General features: G+C 42.5%; 1 protein-coding gene across 2 annotated transcripts in view; it reads right to left on the bottom strand.

Moving 5' to 3' along the window:
• Positions 1-883: 883 nt before the first annotated feature.
• The window catches only part of efnb3 (ephrin B3), a 93,440-nt gene continuing 69,806 nt past the window's right edge, over positions 884-24,517 (bottom strand). Inside the window, exons 3-5 of one of the 2 annotated variants that reach the window (XM_062983822.1) lie at positions 12,926-13,018; positions 10,265-10,369; positions 884-3,992 (exon numbers count right to left, since the gene is read on the bottom strand). In XM_062983822.1, coding sequence (XP_062839892.1) covers positions 3,583-3,992; positions 10,265-10,369; positions 12,926-13,018 — 608 coding nt within the window. In that variant the 3' untranslated portion in view covers positions 884-3,582. The remainder of the gene's footprint in view (positions 3,993-10,264; positions 10,370-12,925; positions 13,019-24,517) is intronic. The other variant, XM_062983823.1, reaches the window with a different exon arrangement.

Genomic DNA, 24,517 nt, shown 5'->3' with positions numbered 1-24,517 from the left:
AAAGTGTGAATGTTACAATTGCTCACCTTGATTAGCACTGAACAGCCTTGCAGCTTCAAAGCTGGGCTGCTTCCTGCCTGGAGGAATCCTTTGTCGGGAGGCGATTAGCTGACCCTGATTGTTTCTTGTCTAGAACTCCTTTTTTTTAGTGTTTTTATTTATTTACGCTGATTGTGACTCTTGTTTTTACTGAAATTGCTGCTTTTTTAATTAATGTATTACTGTTGTGTTAGGTTTTGTATGATGTTTTGCACCTTGGTAACCACCCTGAGTCACTTCGGACCCAGTATTATTATTATTATTATTATTAATAATAATAATTTACTGTCCTGATTTTAGAGTTTTTCCTTCCCCCAGACAGGAAGCAACCAGTCTGTGAAGCTGCAAAGCTATTCAATGCTAAGCAAGATGGTCAACTGCAACATTCACACTTGTCTCCAATAGACAAGAGTTCTTTCTCCCATCCTGGACATCTCACAGATATATAAACCGCACTTGCCTAGCTTCCAATATATCTCACAACCTCTGAGGATGCCTGCCACAGATGTGGGTGAAACATCAGGAGAGAATGCTTCTGGAATATGGCCATACAGGCCAGAAAACTCACAGCATTCCAGGCATGAAAGTCTTTGACAACTCAAGATTCAAAGTTTTTAAAACAGGCCTGGGCCAACTTGGGCCCTCCAGGTGTTTTGGACTTCAACTCCCACAATTCCTAACAGCCTACCGGCTGTTAGGAATTGTGGGAGTTGAAGTCCAAAACACCTGGAGGGCCCAAGTTGGCCCAGGCCTGGTGTAGACCCACCCTAAGCGAACTGCAATTCCTTTTATAGTGATCATAAAGGGGACAGTGATAAGAAAGAAAAAGTCCAGACCAAAAAACTGCACAAGAACTTCTATAATCAACAATGTCCAACAGTAAAATTCCACCAACAAAGCTAAGAAACTTTCAGATCGAAACAAAAAAAATAATAGAAAACCAAGAAACCTCCGTTAAAGCTGAAATAGACCACATGTTTCCCCCTTTGTTTGCTCTTTGTTTTTCTGCCGAGGCAGGAAAAGCTTGGCCACGTTTCTTCCCCCCCGCCTAACACACGACGTCCCGCCTCTTCCGGCGCGCGTTCCACGAAACGTCACGAATGACACAAACTGCTTCTCGAAAAATCCACCGGATGTGGCCACGTAAGGAATTCACAGTCACAAACGTCTCCGAACATAAAATAAAATAATAAAGAACATCCCCGTTGATGGTCTCCACCCTCATGTCTTCGGATGATGAGATGGAGAAGGCTGGCCACTGTGTTCGTCGTTCTTCTTCTAGCAACTAAACGAGGAAAGGACCAACGATGGAGAAACAAGCAAGTGAGCTCCTTCCAAAGAGTTGAGTCCAAAACGAGTCGCCGAAAAGTCAACACAGGGATGTTGTACCCAACAAAACGGGGCGGAAGGGATCGTTGCTAAAGACTAGCGTTGGTGGCCACCAAGGACATGAAAACGAACCCAAGGAGAGGTGGTATGATGGAGAACTATTGGTCCTTCAACCCTTTGATTTAATTCAAGGGATGGAGGAGGTCCACAAAAATGGGCACATGCCACCTTTGTGGCAGAATCAATGTTCTTAGATGGAGGAAGGAACCCAGCAATGGAGAACCTGCCTTTCTGTGAACGACTGGGGATGACTCTCCTTCCAGGAGAAGATATCACTAAGAAGGAAATACCAAGGAGCCCAAATTATGGTTGGCACAATAGTGAAGCTGTGTAATCCCTTTCAAGGTTTGAATCCAAGTAGGGGTGGTATGATGGAGAACGATCCGTCCTTCAACCCTTTGATTTAATTCAAGGGATGAAGGAGATCCATAAAAATGGGCACATGGCTTGGCACATGCCACCTTTGAGGCAGAATCAATGTTCTTAGATGGAGAGGAAGGAACCCAGCAATGGAGAACCTGCCTTTCCATGTTCAACTGGGGATGACTCTCCTTCCAGGAGAAGATATTACTAAGAATTTATGTTCTTAGATAGAGAGGAAGGAACCCAGCAATGGAGAACCTGCCTTTCCATGTTCAACTGGGGATGACTCTCCTTCCAGGAGAAGATATTACTAAGAATTTATGTTCTTAGATAGAGAGGAAGGAACCCAGCAATGGAGAACCTGCCTTTCCATGTACGACTGGGGACGACTCTCCTTCCAGAAGAAGATATCACTAAGAAGGAAACACCAAGGAGCCCAACTTATGGTTGGCACAATAGTGAAGCTGTGTAATCCCTTTCAAGGTTTGAATCCAAGGAGGGGTGGTATGATGGAGAACAATCGGTCCTTCAACCCTTTGATTTACTTCAAGGGATGAAGGACGTCCACAGAAATGGGCACATGCCACCTTTGTGGCAGAATTAATGTTCTTCGATGGAGAGGAAGGAACCCAACAATGGAGAACCTGCCTTTCCATGTTCAACTGGGGACGACTCTCCTTCCGGGAGAAGGTATCACTAAGAAGGAAACACCAAGGAGCCCAAATTAGAGTTGGCACAATAGTGTATTCCCTTTCAAGTTTGAAATGTCAGGTTTGAGAGGCACATGGAAGGGGTCAGCCTTGGTCAATGGTGGCTCTGAAAGACAATAACGTTAAATGGAGATCCCCTTGGTGTTTCCACCCTTTTTTGTCCTATTTCCGGCCACACCAGCATGGACCGAGGACTTGGCATAACAAAACAAGAAAGCCAGTGTCCATTACGGCAAGGAAATTGGAGGGTGAAGACCGTGAACGCTGTTTTGTTTCCTAAATTAATTTGAGCGAACGGGCACAGGTCGGTAAGTAAGCTTCCCAGAGAGAGCAAAAGTTTTGCTTTCATTCTGGGTGCTGAAACATAAATTGGTTATCCTTTAATGGCCTTCCTTGCAACTTGTAAGTACCACTAGACTCAATGATGGGGGAGTTTCCTTCTTGCATTGCAGCCACAGTTTCTCTTGTTACATTCCTTTTAGAATCTAATAAGTAACTTTACGTGTGGTTTTCGGCACACAGAAGAAAATAACCCCCCAAATTTGTAAATCTGCGTGATTATGTTTCGTTTTGAATAGAAATGACTTAAAATGAAAACGTTAAGACCAACCACGGTGGACTCTCGTAAAAGCCACTAACTTGGGATGGAAAGCGCAGAAAGGAAAGGATGGGCACAGCCCTATTTTGTTTGTTTTTAAAACCAGTGGTAGGGGGATTTGCCTCCATTAAGCTCACTCCGGTCTGACAGGGAGCGGGTTCGAGTCCTGTCCCTCTGTCCATCCGTCCGTCCGTCCTAGCCGGGCCAAGAATCCATTGAAAGGGGAAGGCCACTGAGCGGTACAAAAGGTCCACGCCTCCGTTACATTGGCAGAAGGGGGTCCGAGTTCGGGTCACCCCTCCTGTGTGGGCGAGGGTGGCCCAGGCCAATGTGCGTTGACCCCATGTGCGCAACGAGAGGGGCATGAGGTGGCGTCGGCGTCCTGTCCGCCCTCCTCGTCTACGGGAGGGGGAATCCAAGACGCGGCCAGAGGGAGCTCTGCCGCCCGTCAGTCCGTCTGTCCATCCGTGTGCCTCCCCCACCTCATACTTTGTAGTAAATGTTGGCGGGGCTCTGCGGAGGCATCTCCTGGACGATGTAGACGGGGTGCCCGTAGTCTCCGCTCACTTTCTCGTAGTGCGGGCAGAAGGCGCTGTCTGAAGTCCTGAGCGGGATGATGATGTCGCTGGGCTCGGAGCCGTTGTTGTTGCCCCCGCCGCCCCCGCCTCCGCCGCGCTTGGGGCTGGTCAGGGTGCTGAGCGATAGCGGGGGGTGGTGGGACTCGCTGTGCTTGGCCCGGCGGTGGCGGTAGCACAGGGCCCCCGTCACGGCCGCCGCCACCAGAAGCACAAAGGCAGCCCCCCCGGCGGCCCCGGCGATGATGGGCACGTTGGACTGCGGGAGGGGGCCATTCTCACCCCGCACTTTCCCCGTGGTGTTTCCCGTTGGGGGTCCTGTTATGTGGGAGAGAAGAGGGGAAGAGGGTTGAAAAGAGGCCTCTTAGAGCATTGCAGTTCAAAAACATCCAACCTAGCAGTTAATAATAATAATAATAATAATAATAATAATAATAATAATAATAATAACAACTATGTGGCCCAAATGATTCATTGGAACTTATGCCTCAAGTACCACCTGCCAGCAGCAAAGAACTGGTGGGATCACAAACCTACAAAAGTATTGGAGAATGAGCACGCAAAGATACTGTGGGACTTCCGGATCCAGACTGACAAAGTTCTGGAACACAACACACCAGACATCACAGTTGTGGAAAAGAAAAAGGTTTGGATCATTGATGTCGCCAACCCAGGTGACAGTCACATTGACGAAAAACAACAGGAAAAACTCAGCCGCTATCAGGACCTCAAGATTGAACTTCAAAGACTCTGGCAGAAACCAGTGCAGGTGGTCCCGGTGGTGATGGGCACACTGAGTGCTGTGCCAAAACATCTCAGACGGCATTTGGAAACAATAGACATTGACAAAATCACGATCTGCCAGCTGCAAAAGGCCACCCTGCTGGGATCTGCGCGCATCATCCGAAAATACATCACACAGTCCTAGACACTTGGGAAGTGTTCGACTTGTGATTTTGTGATATGAAATCCAGCATGTCTATCTTGTTTGCTGTGTCATAATAAAATAAAATAATAATAATAATAAGTTTATTTATATCCCGCCTCCATCTCCCCCAAACGGGACTCGGGGCGGCTTACAGCAAATCAGATACAAAACAATGATAAAATAAAATATGAAACATCAAAGAACAATATTAAAAACCAATAATAATATATACACAGCAGCCGAAAAAACACAACGCAGTATTAAAACATCGAATTAAAAACAATGAGGTTGCAATAGCGGATAAGCTATTTGAAAACAAACGTGAGTAGATCAATAGGAACAGCATTAAAAGCAGGGAGGTATTTCGGCTCGGCGTTTGATCAGAAAAAGGAGGAAATTTGCAAACAAAGAAAGCTCTTCAGCAAGGAGATGGAGCGACAGCACTCCCGGTGGTCGGAACAAAGCACAACCTCCAAAGATGCCGAAAGATGGGAAAGCCTATATATACCTCTATCTGTTGTCTATCTTATCATTGTTATAATTGCCATTGAATGTTTGCCATATACCGTATATACTCGAGTATAAGCCGACCCGAATATAAGCCGACGCACCTAATTTTACTACAAAAACTGGGAAAACTTATTGATTCAAGTATAAGAAAAGGATGGGAAATGCAGCAGCTATGGGCCAAATTCAAAAATAAAAATAGATATTAATAAAATTGCATTATTTGAGGCATCAGTAGGTTAAATGTTTTGAATATTTATATAAAACTGTAATTTAAGATAACAGTAAGACTTTAATAAGATAAGACTGTTCAACTCTGAATACCTATATATTCAAGTATAAGCCGACCTGAATAGAAGCCGGCCAGGACCCTCACTCAAGTATAAGCCAAGGGGAGCTTTTTCAGCCCTAAAAAAGGCTGAAAAACTAGACTTATACTTGAGTATATACAGTATGTGTTCTGTGATCCGCCCTGAGTCCCTTTCAGGGTGAGAACAGAATAATAATAATAATAATAATAATAATAATAATAATAATAATAATAATAATAATAATAACTTTATTCTTATATCCCACCCCATCTCCCCATAAATAAATAAAGATAAATAATAAATAAATAGGGTCCACTTAGTGTTGGCATAGTGAAACTTTGGCCATCCCTCCAGGTGTTTTGGACTTCAACTCCCACAATTCCTAACAGCCGATAGGCTGTTAGGAATTGTGGGAGTTGGAGTCCAAAACACCTGGAGGGAGGGCTAAAGTTGGACCATACCTAGATTTGAAACTAGCTTCAGATTATGGTGAAGAGACAACAAACTTCCATGAAAAGTACAAAGAAAGCTCTTAATGTGCATCAATACTCTGTCATTCGTGTAATCACCATTCGGGCCCCAAATTGGTTGCAAAATGCCTATGTAATCATCTGCCCAGCGAAGTCACTTTATTCCATACCAGTTTGGTAATGATAGTATAGATCTGGTCTTTTCAAAGGCTGAAAAGGAACAAAGGTGAAAAAGCAGAGCAAGAGTTCTTTCTGCACCTTAAATGAAACCATGGGTAGTCAAAATTACTGTTTTAAAGCAATCGTCTGGGCTCTGGGTTAAAGCCAGGTTCAAGGCTGTTTACTTCGGGATGGAGCTGAGAACTGCACTTTTATGGGTCTCAGAACAGAAAGAAACATCTCCCTACTAGTAGAAATAGAGCAAAACAAGGAGATGTCTTAGTTAAATGCTTTTCTTAACATACTAGGGGTTTGAGGGAAGAGGTTGCCCACCATGAAAGAATAGGTTCCCTACTTACAGATATGGCCTGATATAATCAGACCAGAGAAAGCCATGGTTTTGGTCCCATGGGTTGACCTTCACCACGGTTTGAATGTAAGGGTTTTAGGTCACCCAACAGGATAGGATAATGGTAGGATAATAGAATGGACAACAAGGTTCATCTAGTCTGACCTCACTGTTATTCCAGAATACATATAAACTGAAGGTGCCCACCCAACCTCTCCTTTAAGACTTCCAAAGAAGGAGAGTCCACCACCCTCATCTTACATTGAGGTGGAACCCTTTTGACTGTAAGAAGGTTGCTTGAAGACCTCCAAAAGAAGGAGAGCCCACCACTATTCAAGTTCTTACTGTCAAGAAGTTCCTCCTAATGTTTTGGTAGAACTTCTTGATGGTAAGAGATGTATAAGAGATGTGTAGTCATGAAGTTCCATCTTAAATCGGGGTGTAACTCTTTGACTGTAAGAAGTTTGCTTGGAGACTTCCAAAGGAAGGAGATTCTATGATTCTATGAGAGTCCACCACTCTTCTAGTTCTTACTGTCAAGAAGTTCCTCCTAAAGTTTAGGTAGAACTTCTTGATGGTAAGAGATGCCCACCCAACCTTTACTTAAAGGTCTCCAAAGAAGGAGAGTTCACTACTCTCCATGTTCTTAAAGTTAAGAGGTTCTTACTAACATTTAGGTGGAACTCTTTGACTGTAAGAGATGTCTAACCCAACCTTTGCTTGAAGACCTCCAAAGAAGGAGTGTCCACCACCCTCCAAATTCTTACAGTCATGAAGTTCCATCTCACATCTGCTTGAAGACCTCCAAAGGAGAGTCCACCACCCTCCAAGTTCTTACAGTCATGAAATTCCATCTCACATCGAGGTGGAACTCTTTTGACTGTAAGAAGGTTGCTTGAAGACCTCCAAAAGAAGGAGAGCCCACCACTATCCTAGTTCTTACAGTCAAGAGGTTCTTACTAATGTTTAGGTGGAACTCTTTGACTATAAGAGATGTCTAACCCAACCTCTGTTTGAAGACCTCCAAAGAAGGAGAGTCCACCGCCTTCCAAGTTCTTACAGTCATGAAGTTCCATCTCACATTGAGGTGGAACTCTTTGACTGTAAGAATTTTGCCTGAAGACCTCTAAAAGGAGGAGTGCCCACTATTCCCGTAGTTCTTACTGTCAAGAAGTTCCTCCTAAAGTTTAGGTAGAACTTCTTGACTCTAAAAGATACCCACACAAGCTCTACTAGAAGACTTCCAAAGAAGGAGAGTCTACCATCTTTTAAGTTCTTACAGTCAAGATGTTCTTACTAACATTTAGGTGGAGCTTGCTCCTCTAATGTTGAGCTGGAATGTCTTGGCTCTTTTCTTGTTTGTGCCTCTCTTCATAAGTTGTAAGCTGGACCTTACAAGAAAATGTCATCTTTCTAAGCTGCCTCCTATCAGCAAGGAGAAATGTCAGAAGATCGCGGGCCTTGTTCCTTCAATGTGGATCAGGTTGAGGGGCATCAAACGAATGAGCTTTTGCTCCAAACCACCTACTTTTTGCATGCAGGACCTACCAAGCTTAGCATATCCCCTCCATCCCCATTTGGAATACTATAAGAGGTCCATGTGTCAATTTCAGAGTATTAATACACCCCCTCCAAGAACCCGTTGGGTGCCGCCGTCTCCAAGCTGCAAAGGAATCCCAGCTTAGCCAAGGAAGGTGCTCGTTAGTGTCTGTCGACTCTCGTTAGTGGAGCTAATTGCCTCCCCAATACCTCCCCTGGCCCAGCTTGGCAGGGTTCAGCTCAACCATCAAGATCAATAAAGCTCAACTTAGGCAGTTCATGGAGGGCGCGGGGGAGAGAAGTTGCTCTCAGCTCCTGCTATCTGAGAAGAAAGACGGGATGACAAGGCTTTCTCCGTCTGGACCTGCTGGTCTGAACCAAGACTCCCTACCCAATAGCCTCAGTATCAACTCCTGTAGACGTGGCTTCTTACTCTTGTGACCCTTTCATGGGTTATGGGCTGGATAATTAAGGAAATAGTAAAGAAGAATAGCTATGGGGAGGCACTCAAAAGGCCCAGGTGGTTTCATAAATGGGATGCAAGAAATGGCCATCTGCCAGGAAAGTTTTATAGTGTCTTCCTGCATAGCAGAATGGGATTGGATTAGATGGCCTTTGGAGTCCCTTCCAACTCTGTGGCGCTCTGGAATGCCTCAGTTTTGTGTCTGTTGAGTTGATGATTGTAACGAATCTTGCCTACCTTACAGGGTTGGTGAGTTGCCTGCCATGCAGGGCTGGTGTGGGGCCATTTGCAGGCCTTGCTTGCAATAGCTCAGCAGAGAAAGGGGAGGAACAATCAGGCAGCCATTACAGTAAGTGTAGTCTGATTGGCTGATGCAAACGGGAGATTGGCGGAGCCAAAGTGACAGTTGGAGCAAGGCAGCCAAAGAATTATTTTTCAGTTAATCAGTTGGTAAGTGGGAGTTTGAAGTGTGAAGATAAGTTTTGGGAACTGTGCTTTTAAAAAGAAACCTCTTTGAGGAATATAGTTAAAAGCCTTCAGGAAAGGAAGGGCTGAAAACTATATTGTGACTCTATAGTCTAGAGTGTTGGTGTTGAATCCCAGGGGAAGTGGATTTAAAAGTTGAAGTTGTCCTGTTTGTGTTTCCTGTGTGAAGGAACATATTTCCACAGAAATCATGTTATAAAACCATCATTTGTAAGAGGAGAGCCTAACTTGTTATTGAAACCGCTACACATCTTTACTGTTCAAATATAAATAAGCAACAACTTCTTGTTTCCCTCGTATAAAGTGTCTCTTGTGACTCTCTTAATATCCTAATATAAAAGAGGCTCTTGAATATAACAGTGGTTGAACCATTAGTAGAGGAGGTGGGTTCGAATCCTCCATATTTTTGGTGACAGCTGAAATCAAAGCCCCTGCAGTTTTGGCAGATCTGAAAAATCCTCTAAATTCATTATTTTGAACACCAATCTTCTTTGATCTTCTTGCCTACTCTTTGACTTATAATACCTTGGCAATCCCATTTTTTCCAGTTCCTATATTGAAAAAGATCGAGTATTTATGTAGCCTCTCAAATCCATGGGAATTCTCTTCCCAAAAAGTAACTTTTACAAGCTCTGGTTCTCATTGAATGGTGGTTATGTGATGAAGAAAACAGAAAAATGGTCAAGGATTGGGAGGTCTCTGGAAAAACTATGTGTGTTTGGGTGGAGTTTTAGCTCTAGCTAATACCGTTTGAGACCACTTTAACTGCGATAGCTCAGTGCTATGGAATCTTGGGAGTCATAAAATGGATCTACACTACCATATAATACCGATGATCAAATCAAATAATCCAGATTATTGGCTTTGAACTGGATTGTGTGAGTCTACACAGCGATATAATCCAGTTCAAAGCAGATAAGAAATAGTTGCTTACCTGTAACTGTGTTTCTTCAAGTGGTGATCTGTGAAATTCGCATATATGGGTTTCCTTTTGCGCTTGCATTGTGCAAGCGCAAAGGGAAACCCATATGTGCGATTTCACAGACACCACGAAGAAGAATTCAGATTTTATATGTCAGTGTAGTTGAGGCCATAGTTTCACAAGGCTTTAGCATTCCCTGCCAAAGAGGGCTTGTGCCTCGCTGAACTACAACTCCCAGGATTTCATTGAGCCTGGACAGTCAAAGTGGAGTAAAACTGCATTCATTCTATAAGATTAGATGCATTAATTCTTGGGCTGGTCCTACCCTGACCATATCATGCCGTTCAACACGCTCCAAGCTGCATGACGTGGTCAGGGCTGAGCTATCCTTGCTCTAAACTAAGGGGGGCAACCTCACACTATGGGGCAGCGGAGGGGCATGATTAAGGGCCGTACCTGGGTTCATCTCCTTGTTGGGCTCTCCGCCGCCTGACGTCCCTCGCTCCTTCTCAGCAGGTGAGTCTGGGATGGACTTCTGGGATTTGGAGCCTGTGTTGGGATCTGGGGGGCAAGGGCAGAGAGAGAGCGGCGGTCTTATATAGGGCTGGCACATGGCCTTGGGGCGAAGGACCCCGATTGGAACACGGACCCCAAAAGATGCCCTGATCTTGATCCTCCGTCCAAACGTTTACACCCCGATCCTGTAGCATTTCCCAACCTCTGGTCTTCCAGATGTGTTGGACTTCATCTCCCAGAATCTCTAATCATTGGCCAAAGAGGCAGAGGCTCCTGGGAGTAGAAGTCCAAAACATCTGGAGGGCAAGAGTTTGAGCATCAAACAAAGTCTTCAAGTAGAATGTGTTGTCGAAGGCTTTCATGGCCGGGATCACAGGGTTGTTGTATGTCTTTCGGGCTGTGTGGCCATGTTCCAGAAGTATTCTCTCCTGACGTTTTGCCCACATCTATGGCAGGCATCCTCAGAGGTTGTGAGGTATGGATAAAAGTAGAGCTTCAAGTAGAGCTTGTGTGGGTATCATTTAGAGTCAAGAAGTTCTACCTAAACTTTAGGAGGAACTTCTTGACAGTAAGAACTAGGGGAATGGTGGACTCTCCTCCTTTTAGAGGTCTTCAGGCAAAATTCTTACAGTCAAAGAGTTTCACCTCAATGTGAGATGGAACTTCATGAATGCAAGAACTTTGGAAGGTGGTGGACTCTCCTTCTTTGGAGGTCTTCAAGCAGAGGTTGGGTTAGACATCTCTTAAAGTCAAAGAGTTCCACCTAAATGTTAGTAAGAACCTCTTGGCTGTAAGAACATGGAGAGTAGTTAAACCTTCTTTGGAGACCTGTAAGCAAAGGTTGGGCGGGCATCTCTTACTGTCAAGAAGTTCTACCTAATCTTTAGGAGGAACTTCTTGACAGTAAGAACTAGGAGAGTGGTGGGTTCTCCTTCTTTGGGAGGTCTTCAAGCAATCTTCTTACAATCAAAGAGTTCCACCTCGATGTAAGATGGTACTTCATGACTGTAAGAACTTGGAAGGCAGTGGACTCTCCTTCTTTGGAGGTCTTCAAGCAGAGGTTGGGTTAGATATCCCTTACAGTCAAAGAGGTCCACCTAAACATTAGTAAGAACTTCTTGACTGTAAGAACATGGAGAGTAGTGAACTCTACTTCTTTGGAGACCCTTAAGTAAAGGTTGGGTGGCTCTTACCTTCAAGAAGTTCTACCAAAACTTTAGGAGGAACTTCTTGATAGTAAGAATTAGAGTTCAAGTCCAAAACACCTGGAAGGCCCAAGTTGCCCATGCCTGAACTAAAGGCTTTGTAGAACTACAACCCCCAGGATTCCATTGCATTGGGCTGTAGCAATTAAAGCAATGTCAAACTGCATCAAGTCTACATTGTAGATGCACCCATGGTCATGGGTCAACCTTTCAGTGATACAGAATTCTGCATGGTTTGGGGCATCTAATAGTATGGCAACATTTAAAATAATCTGTGGGCAGATACTACTTGGAAACTGGATACTGGAATGACAATATGGAAAATGAACAGAGGTGATGGGAATCTGGGTTGTTGTCCCTTATAGGAAAAACTAGCTCCTTTTCTAAGACAAACAAAAAAGATTCTGAGACCCCATCTACGCTGGCATATAAAATCCGGATTATCTGCTTTGAACTGGATTGTATGGCAGTGTAGACTCATATAACCCAGTTCAAATGTGGATTATCTACCTTGATAATCTGGATTATATGTTAGTGTAGAAGGGGTCTGTGTTTGCAGTTGCTAATGCAGTGAGAGAGCTAGGAAAAGTTACTTTATTGGACTCTAGTTTCCAGAATCCCCCAATTAGCCAAACAATTGCACCTTCAGCCACTAGGTGGCAATAGTTGTGAAGCATGGCCATGATTTTCCAACCTTTGGTCTTCCCAGTGTTTGGGACTTCACTTCCCATAATCCCCAAAATTGAGGAAATCTGGGAACTGAAGTCCAAAGCATCTGGAAGGCCAAAGGTTTTTTGGGGCCCAAGTGATGGCTCTATATACATTGTTCTCCAGGTGGCTGAATGCACTGAATCTCTCTCTCTCCAAAAGTTCCTTCTGCTGGGAGGTTCTGTTCCTGATCCTATCGCGGACATGTGCTCCGACAACTCCAGGCCTGCCAAATGTTTTCCCTCTCCGCCCACACGCGCATTTTAATACATGATATAATTCCACCCTCGACAATTATTTAAATCACCCTGTTTTCTGGCCACAGGGTTTGAGGCACCTTAAAAAACTTTCTTCTGGAGCGGAGGCGTTGGGAAGGGAAACTATCTCCTCGGTGAACTCCATGAACAACAGGATCCGAATCCGAGGCTCCCACCCCCAAACTCCTTGGGGATCATCTACACTGTGGAATTAATGCTGTTCCACACCACTTTAACTCCCATGGCTCCATGCGATGGAATTGAAGGTGTTGTAGGTTCACGACATCATTAGCTTTCTTTTCCAAAGAATGCGAAAACCTCACCAAACCACAACTCCCATGGTTCCACAGTTCTGGCAGTTAAAGTGGTGTCAAACTGCATTAATCCACCAATGTGGATCCCAAAGGCAGGTTAGAGCTGTTCTGACTTACGTTGCCCGACTTTCAGGACCACTTTCATGCCTTTGGAGAGGCAGGCACCTCCTTTCATGTTCTCCAGACCTTCCTGGGTCCCATCAGACGTTGCTGCAAGAGAAGACAGAAACAGGAAAGAATGAGATTTGTGTATGGGATGCAATAATATCAGAGTAGGGAACAGGCTGTTAGGGATGGTGGGAGTTGAAGTCCAAAACACCTGGAGGGACAAAGTTTGCCCATAGTTTCAATAGTTATTTACCAGAAAGCCCCCAATGCTCAGAAAAGTTTGTTACAGAACCCATCAAAGTACAAATCCCAAGGTCTGGATGTAAAAGTGGAATCAAAGTGTTATAACTGTGCAGTGTGGACACAAGTTGAAGTCATATTTTAGGTCTGCCACCAAAAGAGGAAGAAGAGGGTTTTTTTTGGGGGGGGGGGGAGTTAGTCGCATTTCGATAGTGATCCCTCTTGGCTGGAGCTCCCTTGCGACAGCTTATGCTAATTGTTCCGCGGGGAGGCAACAGCTTTTTAAATTACTATTTGACCAAGTTTTTTCCATTGTCTCGACAGACGTGGGTTTTCTTCGCTGCCGGGTTTTATCCGACCGCCACAAATTCTTTCTCTTGGTAGCGGCGCATGATTTCGCCGGTTTTAATTTCGATTGTATAATCCACCCGGAGAATACTGAAGGCCGGCACAGACGGATCCAAATAAGTACATATATATATAAATAAATAAATAGTGGGCTGATCAAGGTGGAGACCAGAAATGGATGTCTCAAGGAACATGCTTGATTTCTCCTCCACGTAGGATGGCATGAATGGAGACGACAAGGGGAGGGATGCATCTACACTGCGGAATTATTGCAGTTTGACACCTCTTTAGCTGTGGTGGCTATGCTATGGAATCTTGGGAGCTGTAGTTCTACAAGGGGTGTATCAACACTGTGGAATTAATACAGTTTGATACTCCTTACTAGGCATGTCCGATTGATGGAAAAAAAATGTTTCAATTCTCGTTTCTAAAGTAGAGGGTGCCGGCACTTTGATATAGAAAGTATTTCCGAATTTTTCACCCAAAAATTTTGGATATTTCCAAAAATTCATAATGATTCTAAATGTTTCTAAAATGGCAGGCGCGCATGCGCAGTCGCAAAAAAAAAAAAGGAAACTGGAGGGGACTTTTATAGGGCTCTCCCGCCCTCATTTCTTGAGCTATCCTCATCAAATTTTGTACAGTGGGAGATCACATTCAATAGTCTTTGCTCAACAAATTGCAGAACATTTCCTATCTTTTATGATTTTTTGGGGAAAAGATTTAACGAAACATTAAGACACATTTAGAGAATGGGCCAACGATGGTTCAAATTACATTGCTGGTTGCGCCCAGGGACAATGTCTCGGAACTCGATTCAAAAAGTGAGAACAACCCGAAATAATTCCGACATAAGAATCAAAATGATTTTTTGGACAACCCTACTCCTTACGTTGTCATGGCTAAATGCTATGGGATCCTGGGAGTTGTAGTTTTAATAATAATAATAATAATAATAATTTTATTTTTATATCCCACTCCCATCTCCCCCAGGGGGACTCGGGGTGGCTCACATGGGGACAAGCCCGATATCAACATACATTAAAACAATCATAAATTAAAACCAATATAAACAATAAAACCATAGTTTTGCAAGGTAGACTGCGTTGGATAATACAGAACGTTGGATGAGCGAAGGCTGGATCAGCGAGATTCTACTGTATTTGCTAAAGGTCTTGCAAAACTGCAACTCCCAGGATTCCGTAACGTTGAGCCGTGGCAGTTCAAGTGGGGCCAAACTGCATCCCTTCCCCTGTGTGTAGATGCACCCACGGCCTCCCCGCCCAGACATGCCGCAAAATGCTCCGCAGGGTCATTTAATATTTAAACAAGACGCCGAATGTTTGCACAGACAAGGTTTCCCTCGTGACTGGGTTAATATGCCAGACACTGCGGAGATGAGTAAGGAGAACGCCTCGCCAAGGTCAGGAGAGGGTGCGTCTACACCGCAGAAGGAACACAGTTTGACCCCACTTTGGACCGCCCTGGCCCAATGCTATGCCATTACGGGAGGGGGAGTTCAGTGCCCTCTTTGGCATAGAAAGCTGAAAACAATATCTCAGGAATCCATGGCAGCGAAAGTGGCATCAAACTGCATTAATCCGGCAGTGCAGGTGTGCTCCTGCCCAACGTGAAGCCCACAGAGATGCAAAGGAAGGAGACGGCACAGAACAAGCAATTCCAGCAACTTGCAACTGACCCAGATCTGTCCAGCTGCAGGCGAGGACGGTAGCTGCATCTACACAATAGATAGAATTAATGCAACTTGACACCACTTTCGCTGCCATGGCTCAATGCAATGGGATCCCTGAGAGTTGTAGTTTCACAATGTGTTGTCGAAGGTTTTCATGGCCGGGATCACAGGGTTGTTGTATGTTTTTCAGGCTGCATGGCCATGTTCCAGAAGTATTCTCTCCTGACGTTTTGCCCACATGTGGGTGAAACGTCAGGAGAGAATACTTCTGGAACATGGCCACACAGCCCGAAAGACATACAACAACCCTGTCATTTCACAAGCTCTTGAGTATGTATTTTAACCTGTTTTGGTATGATTACCTGGACTTGGCCCATGTTAGCCGCCCCAAGTCCCTTCACGGAGATGGAGGCAGGGTATAAAAATAAGTATAAAAATAAAGTAGTAGTAGTAGTAGTTGTTGTTGTTGTTATATTATTATTATTATTATTATTATTCTCTCCCATAGAACATTTAGAATGATGATGATGATGATGATGATTATATGTATATCCTGCTTCTTTTCCATTTATTATTATTGTATGACACAGCAAACAAGATAGATATGCTGGATTTCGTATCACAAAATCACAAGTCGAACACTTCCCAAGCGTTTAGGACTGTGTGATGTATTTTCGGATGATGCGTGCAGATCCCAGTAGGGTGGCCTTATTATAATAATAATTATTATTTTCTCTACCATAGAACATTTAGAATGATTATGATTATGATTATATGTATATCCTGATTCTTTTCCCCATATGTTGTTGGTGTTGTTGTTGTTGTTATTGAGCCTTCTCTGCTGGTGCCTCACCAAGCTACAAATTCCAGGATTGCATAGCAATGCACAGTTCAAAAAATTAACCCTTGATGCTGGATTTACACTGCCAAATAATCCAAATTATCACATCAGATAATCCACATTATCTGTTCTGAACTGGATTATGTGAGTCCACACTGCCATATAATCCAGTTCAAAGCAGATAATTTGGATTTTCAATGGCAGTGTGGAAGGGACTCCACTTTGTGTTACATACTGGATGAAAGGCTGGTATTAGTGATATATATATATATATATATATACACACACACACACACACACACACACACACACACATACATACACATACTGCATTTGATCAACGGTATAGATCAGTCATGGGCAAACTTGGGCCCTCCAGGTGTTTTGGACTTCAACTCCCACAATTCCTAACAGCCTACCGGCTGTTAGGAATTGTGGGAGTTGAAGTCCAAAACACCTGGAGGGCCCAAGTTTGCCCATGCCTGATCTATACAGTTGATCAAATGCAGTTGGACACTTCTTAAACTGCCATAGCTCCATGTTATACAATCCTGGGAATTGTAGTTTGGGGATTCACTAGCACTCTTTGGGAGAGAAGGCTAAAGACCTTATAAAACTACAACTCCCACAACTCCGTAGTCTTGAACCATGGCAGTTCAAATGGTATCGAAGTGCATTCCTTCTTCTTCCAAAGGTCCGGGGCTTTTTCATCCCAGCCTGGAAAACTACGAATTCCTGGGTTATAAACCAAAAACTCCATGCAAAATTTCAGGAATAAATGAGCCCATCCCACTGGGGATTTGGGTCCTGCCGCCGGCAGAGAAAACTCAGCCCGTTGCTAACTTATCCTGAAAAGCAATTGGCTCCGATTACAAAGGGTTGGAAAGTTGGGTTTAGGGATGTAATTCTTCACTAATTTAATTCCCCAAGGAAGCAACAAGTTATTTTAGCAATTTCTCCTCCACCGGTGAAAAGGTCTTTAAGAAACAGTACCATTTTCAAAGACTATTTCGACCCTGTGACTTAATTCTACCCAAAAGAAGTGTTTGTTTGCTCAGAAAACAAAATTTTCTGTACAGAAAACAAGTTTGAATGCAATCAATCCTCTTTCCTGCACAAAAAGAAAATTCTGCAGAGAAGAGGTTCAGAACTGTGAAGATTGGCCCCTTCTACACTGCCAAATAAAATCCAGATTATCTGCTTTAAACTGGATTATATGGTAGTGTAGACTCATATAATCCAGTTCAAAGCAGTTAATGTGGATTATTTTCTTTGATAATCTGGATTATATGGCAATGTAGAAGGGAGCCTTCTCTTCTATCCAGGAGTGCATCTACACTGCAAAATTAATGCACTTTGACACCAACAATATTGTTGTTGTTGTTGTTGTTGTTATTTATATCCATTATTATTATTATTATTATTATTATTATTATTATTAATACAGTAGAGTCTCACTTATCCAACACTTGCTTATCCAATGTTCTGGATTATGCAACGCATTTTTGTAGTCAATGTTTTCAATATATCATGATATTTTGGTGCTAAATTCGTAAATACAGTAATTCCAACATAACATTACTGTGCATTGAACTATTTTTTCTGTTAAATTTGTTGTATAACATGATGTTTTGGTGCTTAATTTATAAAATCATAACCTAATTTGATGTTTAATAGGCTTTTCCTTAATGCCTCCTTATTATCCAACATATTCGCTTATCCAACGTTCCGCCGGCCCGTTTATGTTAGATAAGTGAGACTCTACTGTAATAATAATACCCCTCTTTATCTCTCCCGAAGGAGACTCAAAGCAGCTTACATTAAAACGGTAGCTGAGAGTTTTTCGGACTGTATGGCCCTGTTCAAGTAGCATTCTCTCCTGACGTTCGCCATACGTCTGGAAAAACTCACAGCAACCCAGTGATCCCGGCCATCAAAGCCTTCGACAACACATATAGCCAAATAATTTAAAATATACAGATACGCAAACATTAAAACAGAATTAAACATAGCAGTCTTAAAAATTCACAGTTAAAATTCATATTCAAAGCTAAATTTGAACTGCCGTGGCATTGAGCATAGTGGGAGTTATAGTTTGGTGAGGCACCTGCACTCTGTGGATAGAGGAATATACTGCTGCCTGGATCTAAACTGCTCCTTCTTTGGAGGCTTTGAAGCAGAGGCTGGATGGCCATCTGTCAGGGTTGCTTTGAATGCAATTTCCTGCTTCTTGGCAGAATGGGGTTGGATGACCCATGAGGTCTCTTCCAAAGTAAGTAAAGACTTTCTGTATATATTTCAGATTTCAATATCACTGTCAAAAATACATAGTATGGTTTTACATAGGATTTGAGCTACATTAGAACAGTAAAGACAAATATCACTTAAGTAAAACAACATTAAATATTAAATAACAAAAAAATTCTATTCTATAAAAATCCAGATTATTTCCTTTCAACCTGGGCTGTGGCGCAGCTGGCTAGTAACCAGCTGCAATAAATCACTACTGACTGAGAGGTCATGAGTTCGAAGCCCAGGTTTGGTTAAGCCCCCGACCATTAAATAGCCTGGCTTGCTGTTGACCTATGCAGCCCTGAAAGACAGTTGCATCTGTCAAGTAGGGAAATTTAGGTACGCTTTATACGGGAGGCTAATTTAACTGATTTACAACATCATAAAACTGCCAGCAAAACACGAGGAAAGGAATGAGGAAGTACAGCCACTATTGGACGGTGAAGCAACAGCTCCCCCTGTGACCGGAATTGTGAAGCTGGAAAAAAAAAGTTAAATGCCTCTGTGTCTGTCTATACTGTATGTTGTTTGTTTGTTCGCATTGAATGTTTGCCATATATGTGTTCATTGTAATCCGCCCTGAGTTCCCTTCGGGGTGAGAAGGGCGGAATATAAATACTGTAAATAAATTAATAAATAAATAAATGGCAGTGTGGACTCAAATAATCCAGTTCAAAGACAAAAATGTTGATTATCTGATTTGATTATTGGACTGTTTGCTTTGATAATATGGAATATATCAGGGTGTAGATAAAGCCTGGGTGTTTGGCAGAGTCTCCATCTCCAGAGGTTCTCAAGCAGAGGCAGGATGGACATCTGTTGGGTGGGTTTTGTATGTGCCTTCCTGCCTGGCAGAACGGGGTTGGACTGGATGGCCCTTGGGATCCCTCCAACTCTAGGATTCTATGGTTCTGATGGTGAATACGCGAGAAGGAGAGGCAAACGAGAGGGGGTCGCGTGCGGGAGGAGTGCCGGGCTCTCTCTCGCTGGCAGATGCCGGGGGCGATGGGAAGCCGGGCCTGTCGGTTCGGTTTAGACGCGCTGCGATGAGCCTTCACAAAGAACACGGCGGGCCAGTCGGGGTCCACCCTTCGTAGAAAAGGCTGCAGACGGGACCGGGCCCATAGCTCCTCTCCCCAAAAATTAGGAGCAAGCATCACTGTTCGGACTGGTCTTGCTTTTCTCTCTCCTCCTCCTCCTTCTCTTACGTTGCTTCTCCACTGACCAGTATAATCATAGCATCATACAATCCCAGAGTTGGAAGAGACCACAAGGGCTATCCAGTCCAACCCTCCCGACAGATGGCCATCCAGCCTCCAGAGAAGGAGACTCCACCGGACTCCCAGGCACCATATTCCACTGCTGAGCAGCTCTTGCTGTCAAGATGTTCTTCATAATGTTCAGGTGGAATCTCTTTTCTTGCAGTTTGAATGCATAATGAATCTATATACAGTAGAGCAGGGGTCCTCAAACTTTTGAAGTGGAGGGCCGGTTCATGGTCCCTCAGACTCTTGAAGGTCCAAATTATCATTTGAAAAAAAATACAAACAAATTCCTATGCACACTGCACATGTCTTATTTGTAGTGCAAAAATCCCCCAACAACAATTATTTATTTTTTATTTACTACATTTATATCCCACCCTCTCTCACCCCGAAGGGGAGTCAGAGCGGCTTACAAGTTGTATGTACATACAATATATTATATTATTAGCATAGCACAATATTAGCATTATATATTACTATATTGTACTATACCACTATATGGTAATATTATTAGAAATATTAAATTTAATATATAATGTATAATTAATATTATATTGTATTATTATTAATATTATTATATTGTATGACATTATAATATTATTAATAATATAATATGTATACACAATATATTATATTATTACTATAGCACAATATTGGTAAATGAAAGAACAATACAATATTTAAAAATAAAAACAATTTTAACCAACATAAACCTATCAGGATTTCAGTGGGAAGTGTGGGCCTGCCTCTGGCCAATGAGATAATCAGGTTAAGTAGGATTGTTATTGTTGTGTGCCTTCAAGTCATTTCAGACTTTGGGTGAGCCTAAGTCTAAAACTGAGGGTGGGGGCCAGGTAAATGAACTTGGAGGGCCACATTCGGCCCCCGGGCCTTAGTTTGGGGACCCCTGCAGTAGAGTCTCACTTATCCAAGCTAAACGGGCCAGCAGCAGCTAGGATAAACAAATATCTTGGATAATAAGGAGGGATTAAGGAAAAGCCTATTAAACATCAAATTAGGTTATGATTTTACAAATTAAGCACCAAAACATCATGTTTTACAACAAATTTGACCGAAAAAGCAGTTCAATGCGCAGTAATGTTATGTTGTAATTACTGTATTTATGAATTTAGCACCGAAATATCATGATACAGTAGAGTTTCACTTATCCAACACTCGCTTATCCAACGTTCTGGATTATCCAAGCCATTTTTGTAGTCAATGTTTTCAATACATCGTGATATTTTGGTGCTAAATTTGTAAATACAGTCATTACTACATAGCATTACTGCCTATTGAACTACTTTTTCTGTCAAATTTGTTGTATAACACGATGTTTTGGTGCTTAATTTGTAAAATCATAACCTAATTTGATGTTTAATAGGCTTTTCCTTAATCCCTCCTTATTATCCAACATATTCACTTATCCAACATTCTGCCGGCCCGTTTATGTTGGATAACTGCATTGATATTCTTGTTGCTATTATTATTATTTATATCTTGACTGGCTGTGCCCGGCCACACGTTGCTGTGGCGTAGTCCTTCGTGACTTTCAAGGTGGCCTAGAAGGAATTCCCCTGGGTATGAAGCAGCCAGGCTTTGAAGTTGCAAGGCTATTCAATGGTATTCAAATTGGGATTTTTCTGGCCTTGTCTCTGTTTTCTTTCCTTGGAAAGTGATGAGTATTGTGTCCAAATTTGGTGTGATTTGGCCTAGTGGTTTTGTTGTTAACTCAGTCCTACAAATGTACATTACATTTGTATAGACAGTAGAGTCTCACTTATCCAAGCCTCGCTTATCCAAGTTTCTGGATTATCCAAGGCATTGTTGTAGTCAATATTTTCAATATATCATATTTTGGTGCTAAATTCGTAATTACAACATAACATTACTGTGTATTGAACTACTTTTTCTGTCAAATTTGTTGTATAACATGATGTTTTGGTGCTTAATTTGTAAAACCATAATGTAATTTGACATTTAATAGGCTTTTCCTTAATCCCTCCTTATTATCCAAGATATTCACTTATCCAAGGTTCTGCCGGCCCGTTTCGCTTGGATAAGTGAGACTCTACTGTATTAACTTTTCTTATTATCTTATTGTGTTTTAACCTGTGCATTTTGTGCTAATGTATTTGTGTTGTTATTTCTGTAACATTGTGAGCCGCCCTGAGTCCCCGCATGGAGATGGTGGTGGAGTATAAATAAAGTTATTATTATTATTATTATTATTATTATTATTATTATTATTATTATTATTTATTATGACACAGCAAACAAGATAGATATGCTGAATTTCTTATAACAAAATCACAAGTCGAACACTTCCCAAGTGTCTAGGACTGTGTGATGTATTTTTGGATGATGCGTATTATGATTATTATTATTATTATTATTATTATTATTATTATTATTATTATTATTGTATGACATAGCAAACAAGACAGATATGCTGGATTTCGTATCACAAAATCACAAGTCAAACACTTCCCAAGTGTCTAGGACCGTGTGATGTATTTTTGGATGATGCGTATTATTATTATTATTATTATTATTATTATTATTATTATTATTATTATTTTGTATGACATAGCAAACAAGACAGTTATGCTGGATTTCGTATCACAAAATCACAAGTCAAACACTTCCCAAGTGTCTAGGACTGTGTGATGTATTATTATTATTATTATTATTATTATTATTATTATTATTATTATTATTATTATTATTATATATGACACAGCAAACAAGATAGACATGCTGGATTTCGTATCACAAAAATCACAAGTCGAACACTTCCCAAGTGTCTAGGACTGTGTGATGTATTTTCGGATGATGTGTGCAGATCCCAGTTGGGTGGCCTTTTGCAGTTGGCAGATCGTGATTTTGTCAATGTCTATTGTTTCCAAATGCCGGCTGAGATCTTTTGGCACGGCACCCAGTGTGCCGATCACCACCGGGACCACCTGCACTGGTTTCTTCTTCTTATTATTATTTACTATTATTTTTATTATCATCATTATTACCTTTGCAGGTGGAGAAGTGAATAGGTTTCGCTGCCCATAACGTTGACAAAGGAGCCACTTGCAATGTTGGGACATGCACACCCTTGTCATTTCCTCTTCCATCACTTCCTGTCCAACGCGGAACCCCAAAGCCGCCTCCCTCCTCCTTTTCCCCTTCTATTTCTATCCTTTCTTTCTTCCTTCCTTCCTTCCTTCCACTCAGCTGTCTGGCGCATTCCCCTCATGCTTGGTTGGGCATAAAATCATTTGACGGGGGAGAGAATAAAAAGGGAAAGGGAAAAAAAACGAGAGAATATCTGGGTCAACGAACGCCTTCTTGCCACCACCGAAAAACCCACCGCCTCGGCCCCGACGCCCCTCAATAGTTTTGCAGGAAGAGGGGCATTTATTGGGGCTCAAACGCCCGACGACGACAACCTTGAATTGCATCTCCTTCCGAAAAAAAAATAAAGAAGAGGAATAAACGATAATAATTGCGCTTCCAGATGGGCCCCGCCTGCCCCATAGGAGAGGCAATGGCGGGCAAAGAGCGGGTTCCTTTCAACGCGAGTGTCTCCTTGCCCAGGGGCATCTGCCAGGCTACAAAGCGGAGGCAGAACTGAAGATGGAAGAAAGGCAGGAAGTGGATGGAAAATATATATATTCATACCGTCTGTTGCAGACTTCCACATGCACAAATACAGTCTCTCCAGAAATGTATATATATAATTCTGGAATTATCATATTTTTTGCATTAAAATGCATAGTAGACTCCCAAGCCCCATCTATGCTGCCATATCATATGATGCAGTCTAACTGCACTGAAATGCATTATGTGAGGCCACAGATTGCAGTTCCACAATGCAGCTCAACTACATGGAAATGCATTCAATGACAGTGTAGATCAGGCCTGGGCAAACTTTGTTCCTCCAGATATTTTGGACTGCAACTCCCACAATTCCTAACAGCCGTTAGGCTGTTAGGAATTGTGGGAGTTGAAGTCCAAAAAAGTTGCTGCTGTACCTCAGCAAGTAGCTGACGATTTTTCTGACATTTCAGAGGACGAGGGATTTGATGGGTTCCAGAGTGATGAGTCTGTCTATGCTAGGAGAGAAGTGCATCCAGATGAAGCTGATATTCTGGATTCAAGTATTTATTCACAGGCAACCAGAAACAAGGGAAAGTGAAAGTCCCGGGTCCCCTCGGAAACAGCCTTCCTCTGATTGATAGGGAGTTCTCAAGAGAAGCCAGATTAGGCTTGAGAACAGAGGGAGTGAAAAACAGACTAATTAGACACTCTGAGAGAATCCGTGAGAAGACCTTGAAGCCCAGGTGCGTTAGGCACGATCTCATGGCTTCTTGGTCAGACTTAAATTAGATTTATTAATCAAAATTGCACTATGAAACTGCATTGTACGGCACTGTACATGGGATCTTGGATAACCAGATGCCAAGCAAACGGAACTCTCAAGTAACCAGCATAAGGAAAATCAAAGAAATAATCGAACTTCTTGACAGTAAGAGCTATTCAATAGTGAAATATGGGAATCTGATGGAGTCTCCTTCTCTAGAAGTTTGTAAGCAGAGGCCGCATGGCCATCTGTTAGGAGAGCTTTGATGGTGTCCTCCTGAGTGGTAGAAAGGGGTTGGAGTGGATGGCCTTTGGGGGTCTCTTCCAACTCTATGGATTGCCAATCACTTAGCACTTTATATCTGCATTCTGTTCATTCAGAATGCAGAATTACATGGATTTTTAACTGATTCTGTTTTAATAGAGGTTGTTTTATCCAATTTATATCCCTGGTTTATGTAATGTTATTATTGTTTTCATGTTGATGTATTTTATTTTATGTATTATGTATTCCTTGTATGGCATCTTTGTGTGGTATTTTGTAAGCCGCCCCAAGTCCCTATGGG

Source organism: Anolis carolinensis, chromosome 6, assembly GCF_035594765.1.
Source record: "Anolis carolinensis isolate JA03-04 chromosome 6, rAnoCar3.1.pri, whole genome shotgun sequence".
In the NCBI taxonomy this organism is placed as follows: domain Eukaryota; kingdom Metazoa; phylum Chordata; class Lepidosauria; order Squamata; family Dactyloidae; genus Anolis; species Anolis carolinensis.
This window is presented reverse-complemented; position numbering and strand designations above follow the sequence as displayed.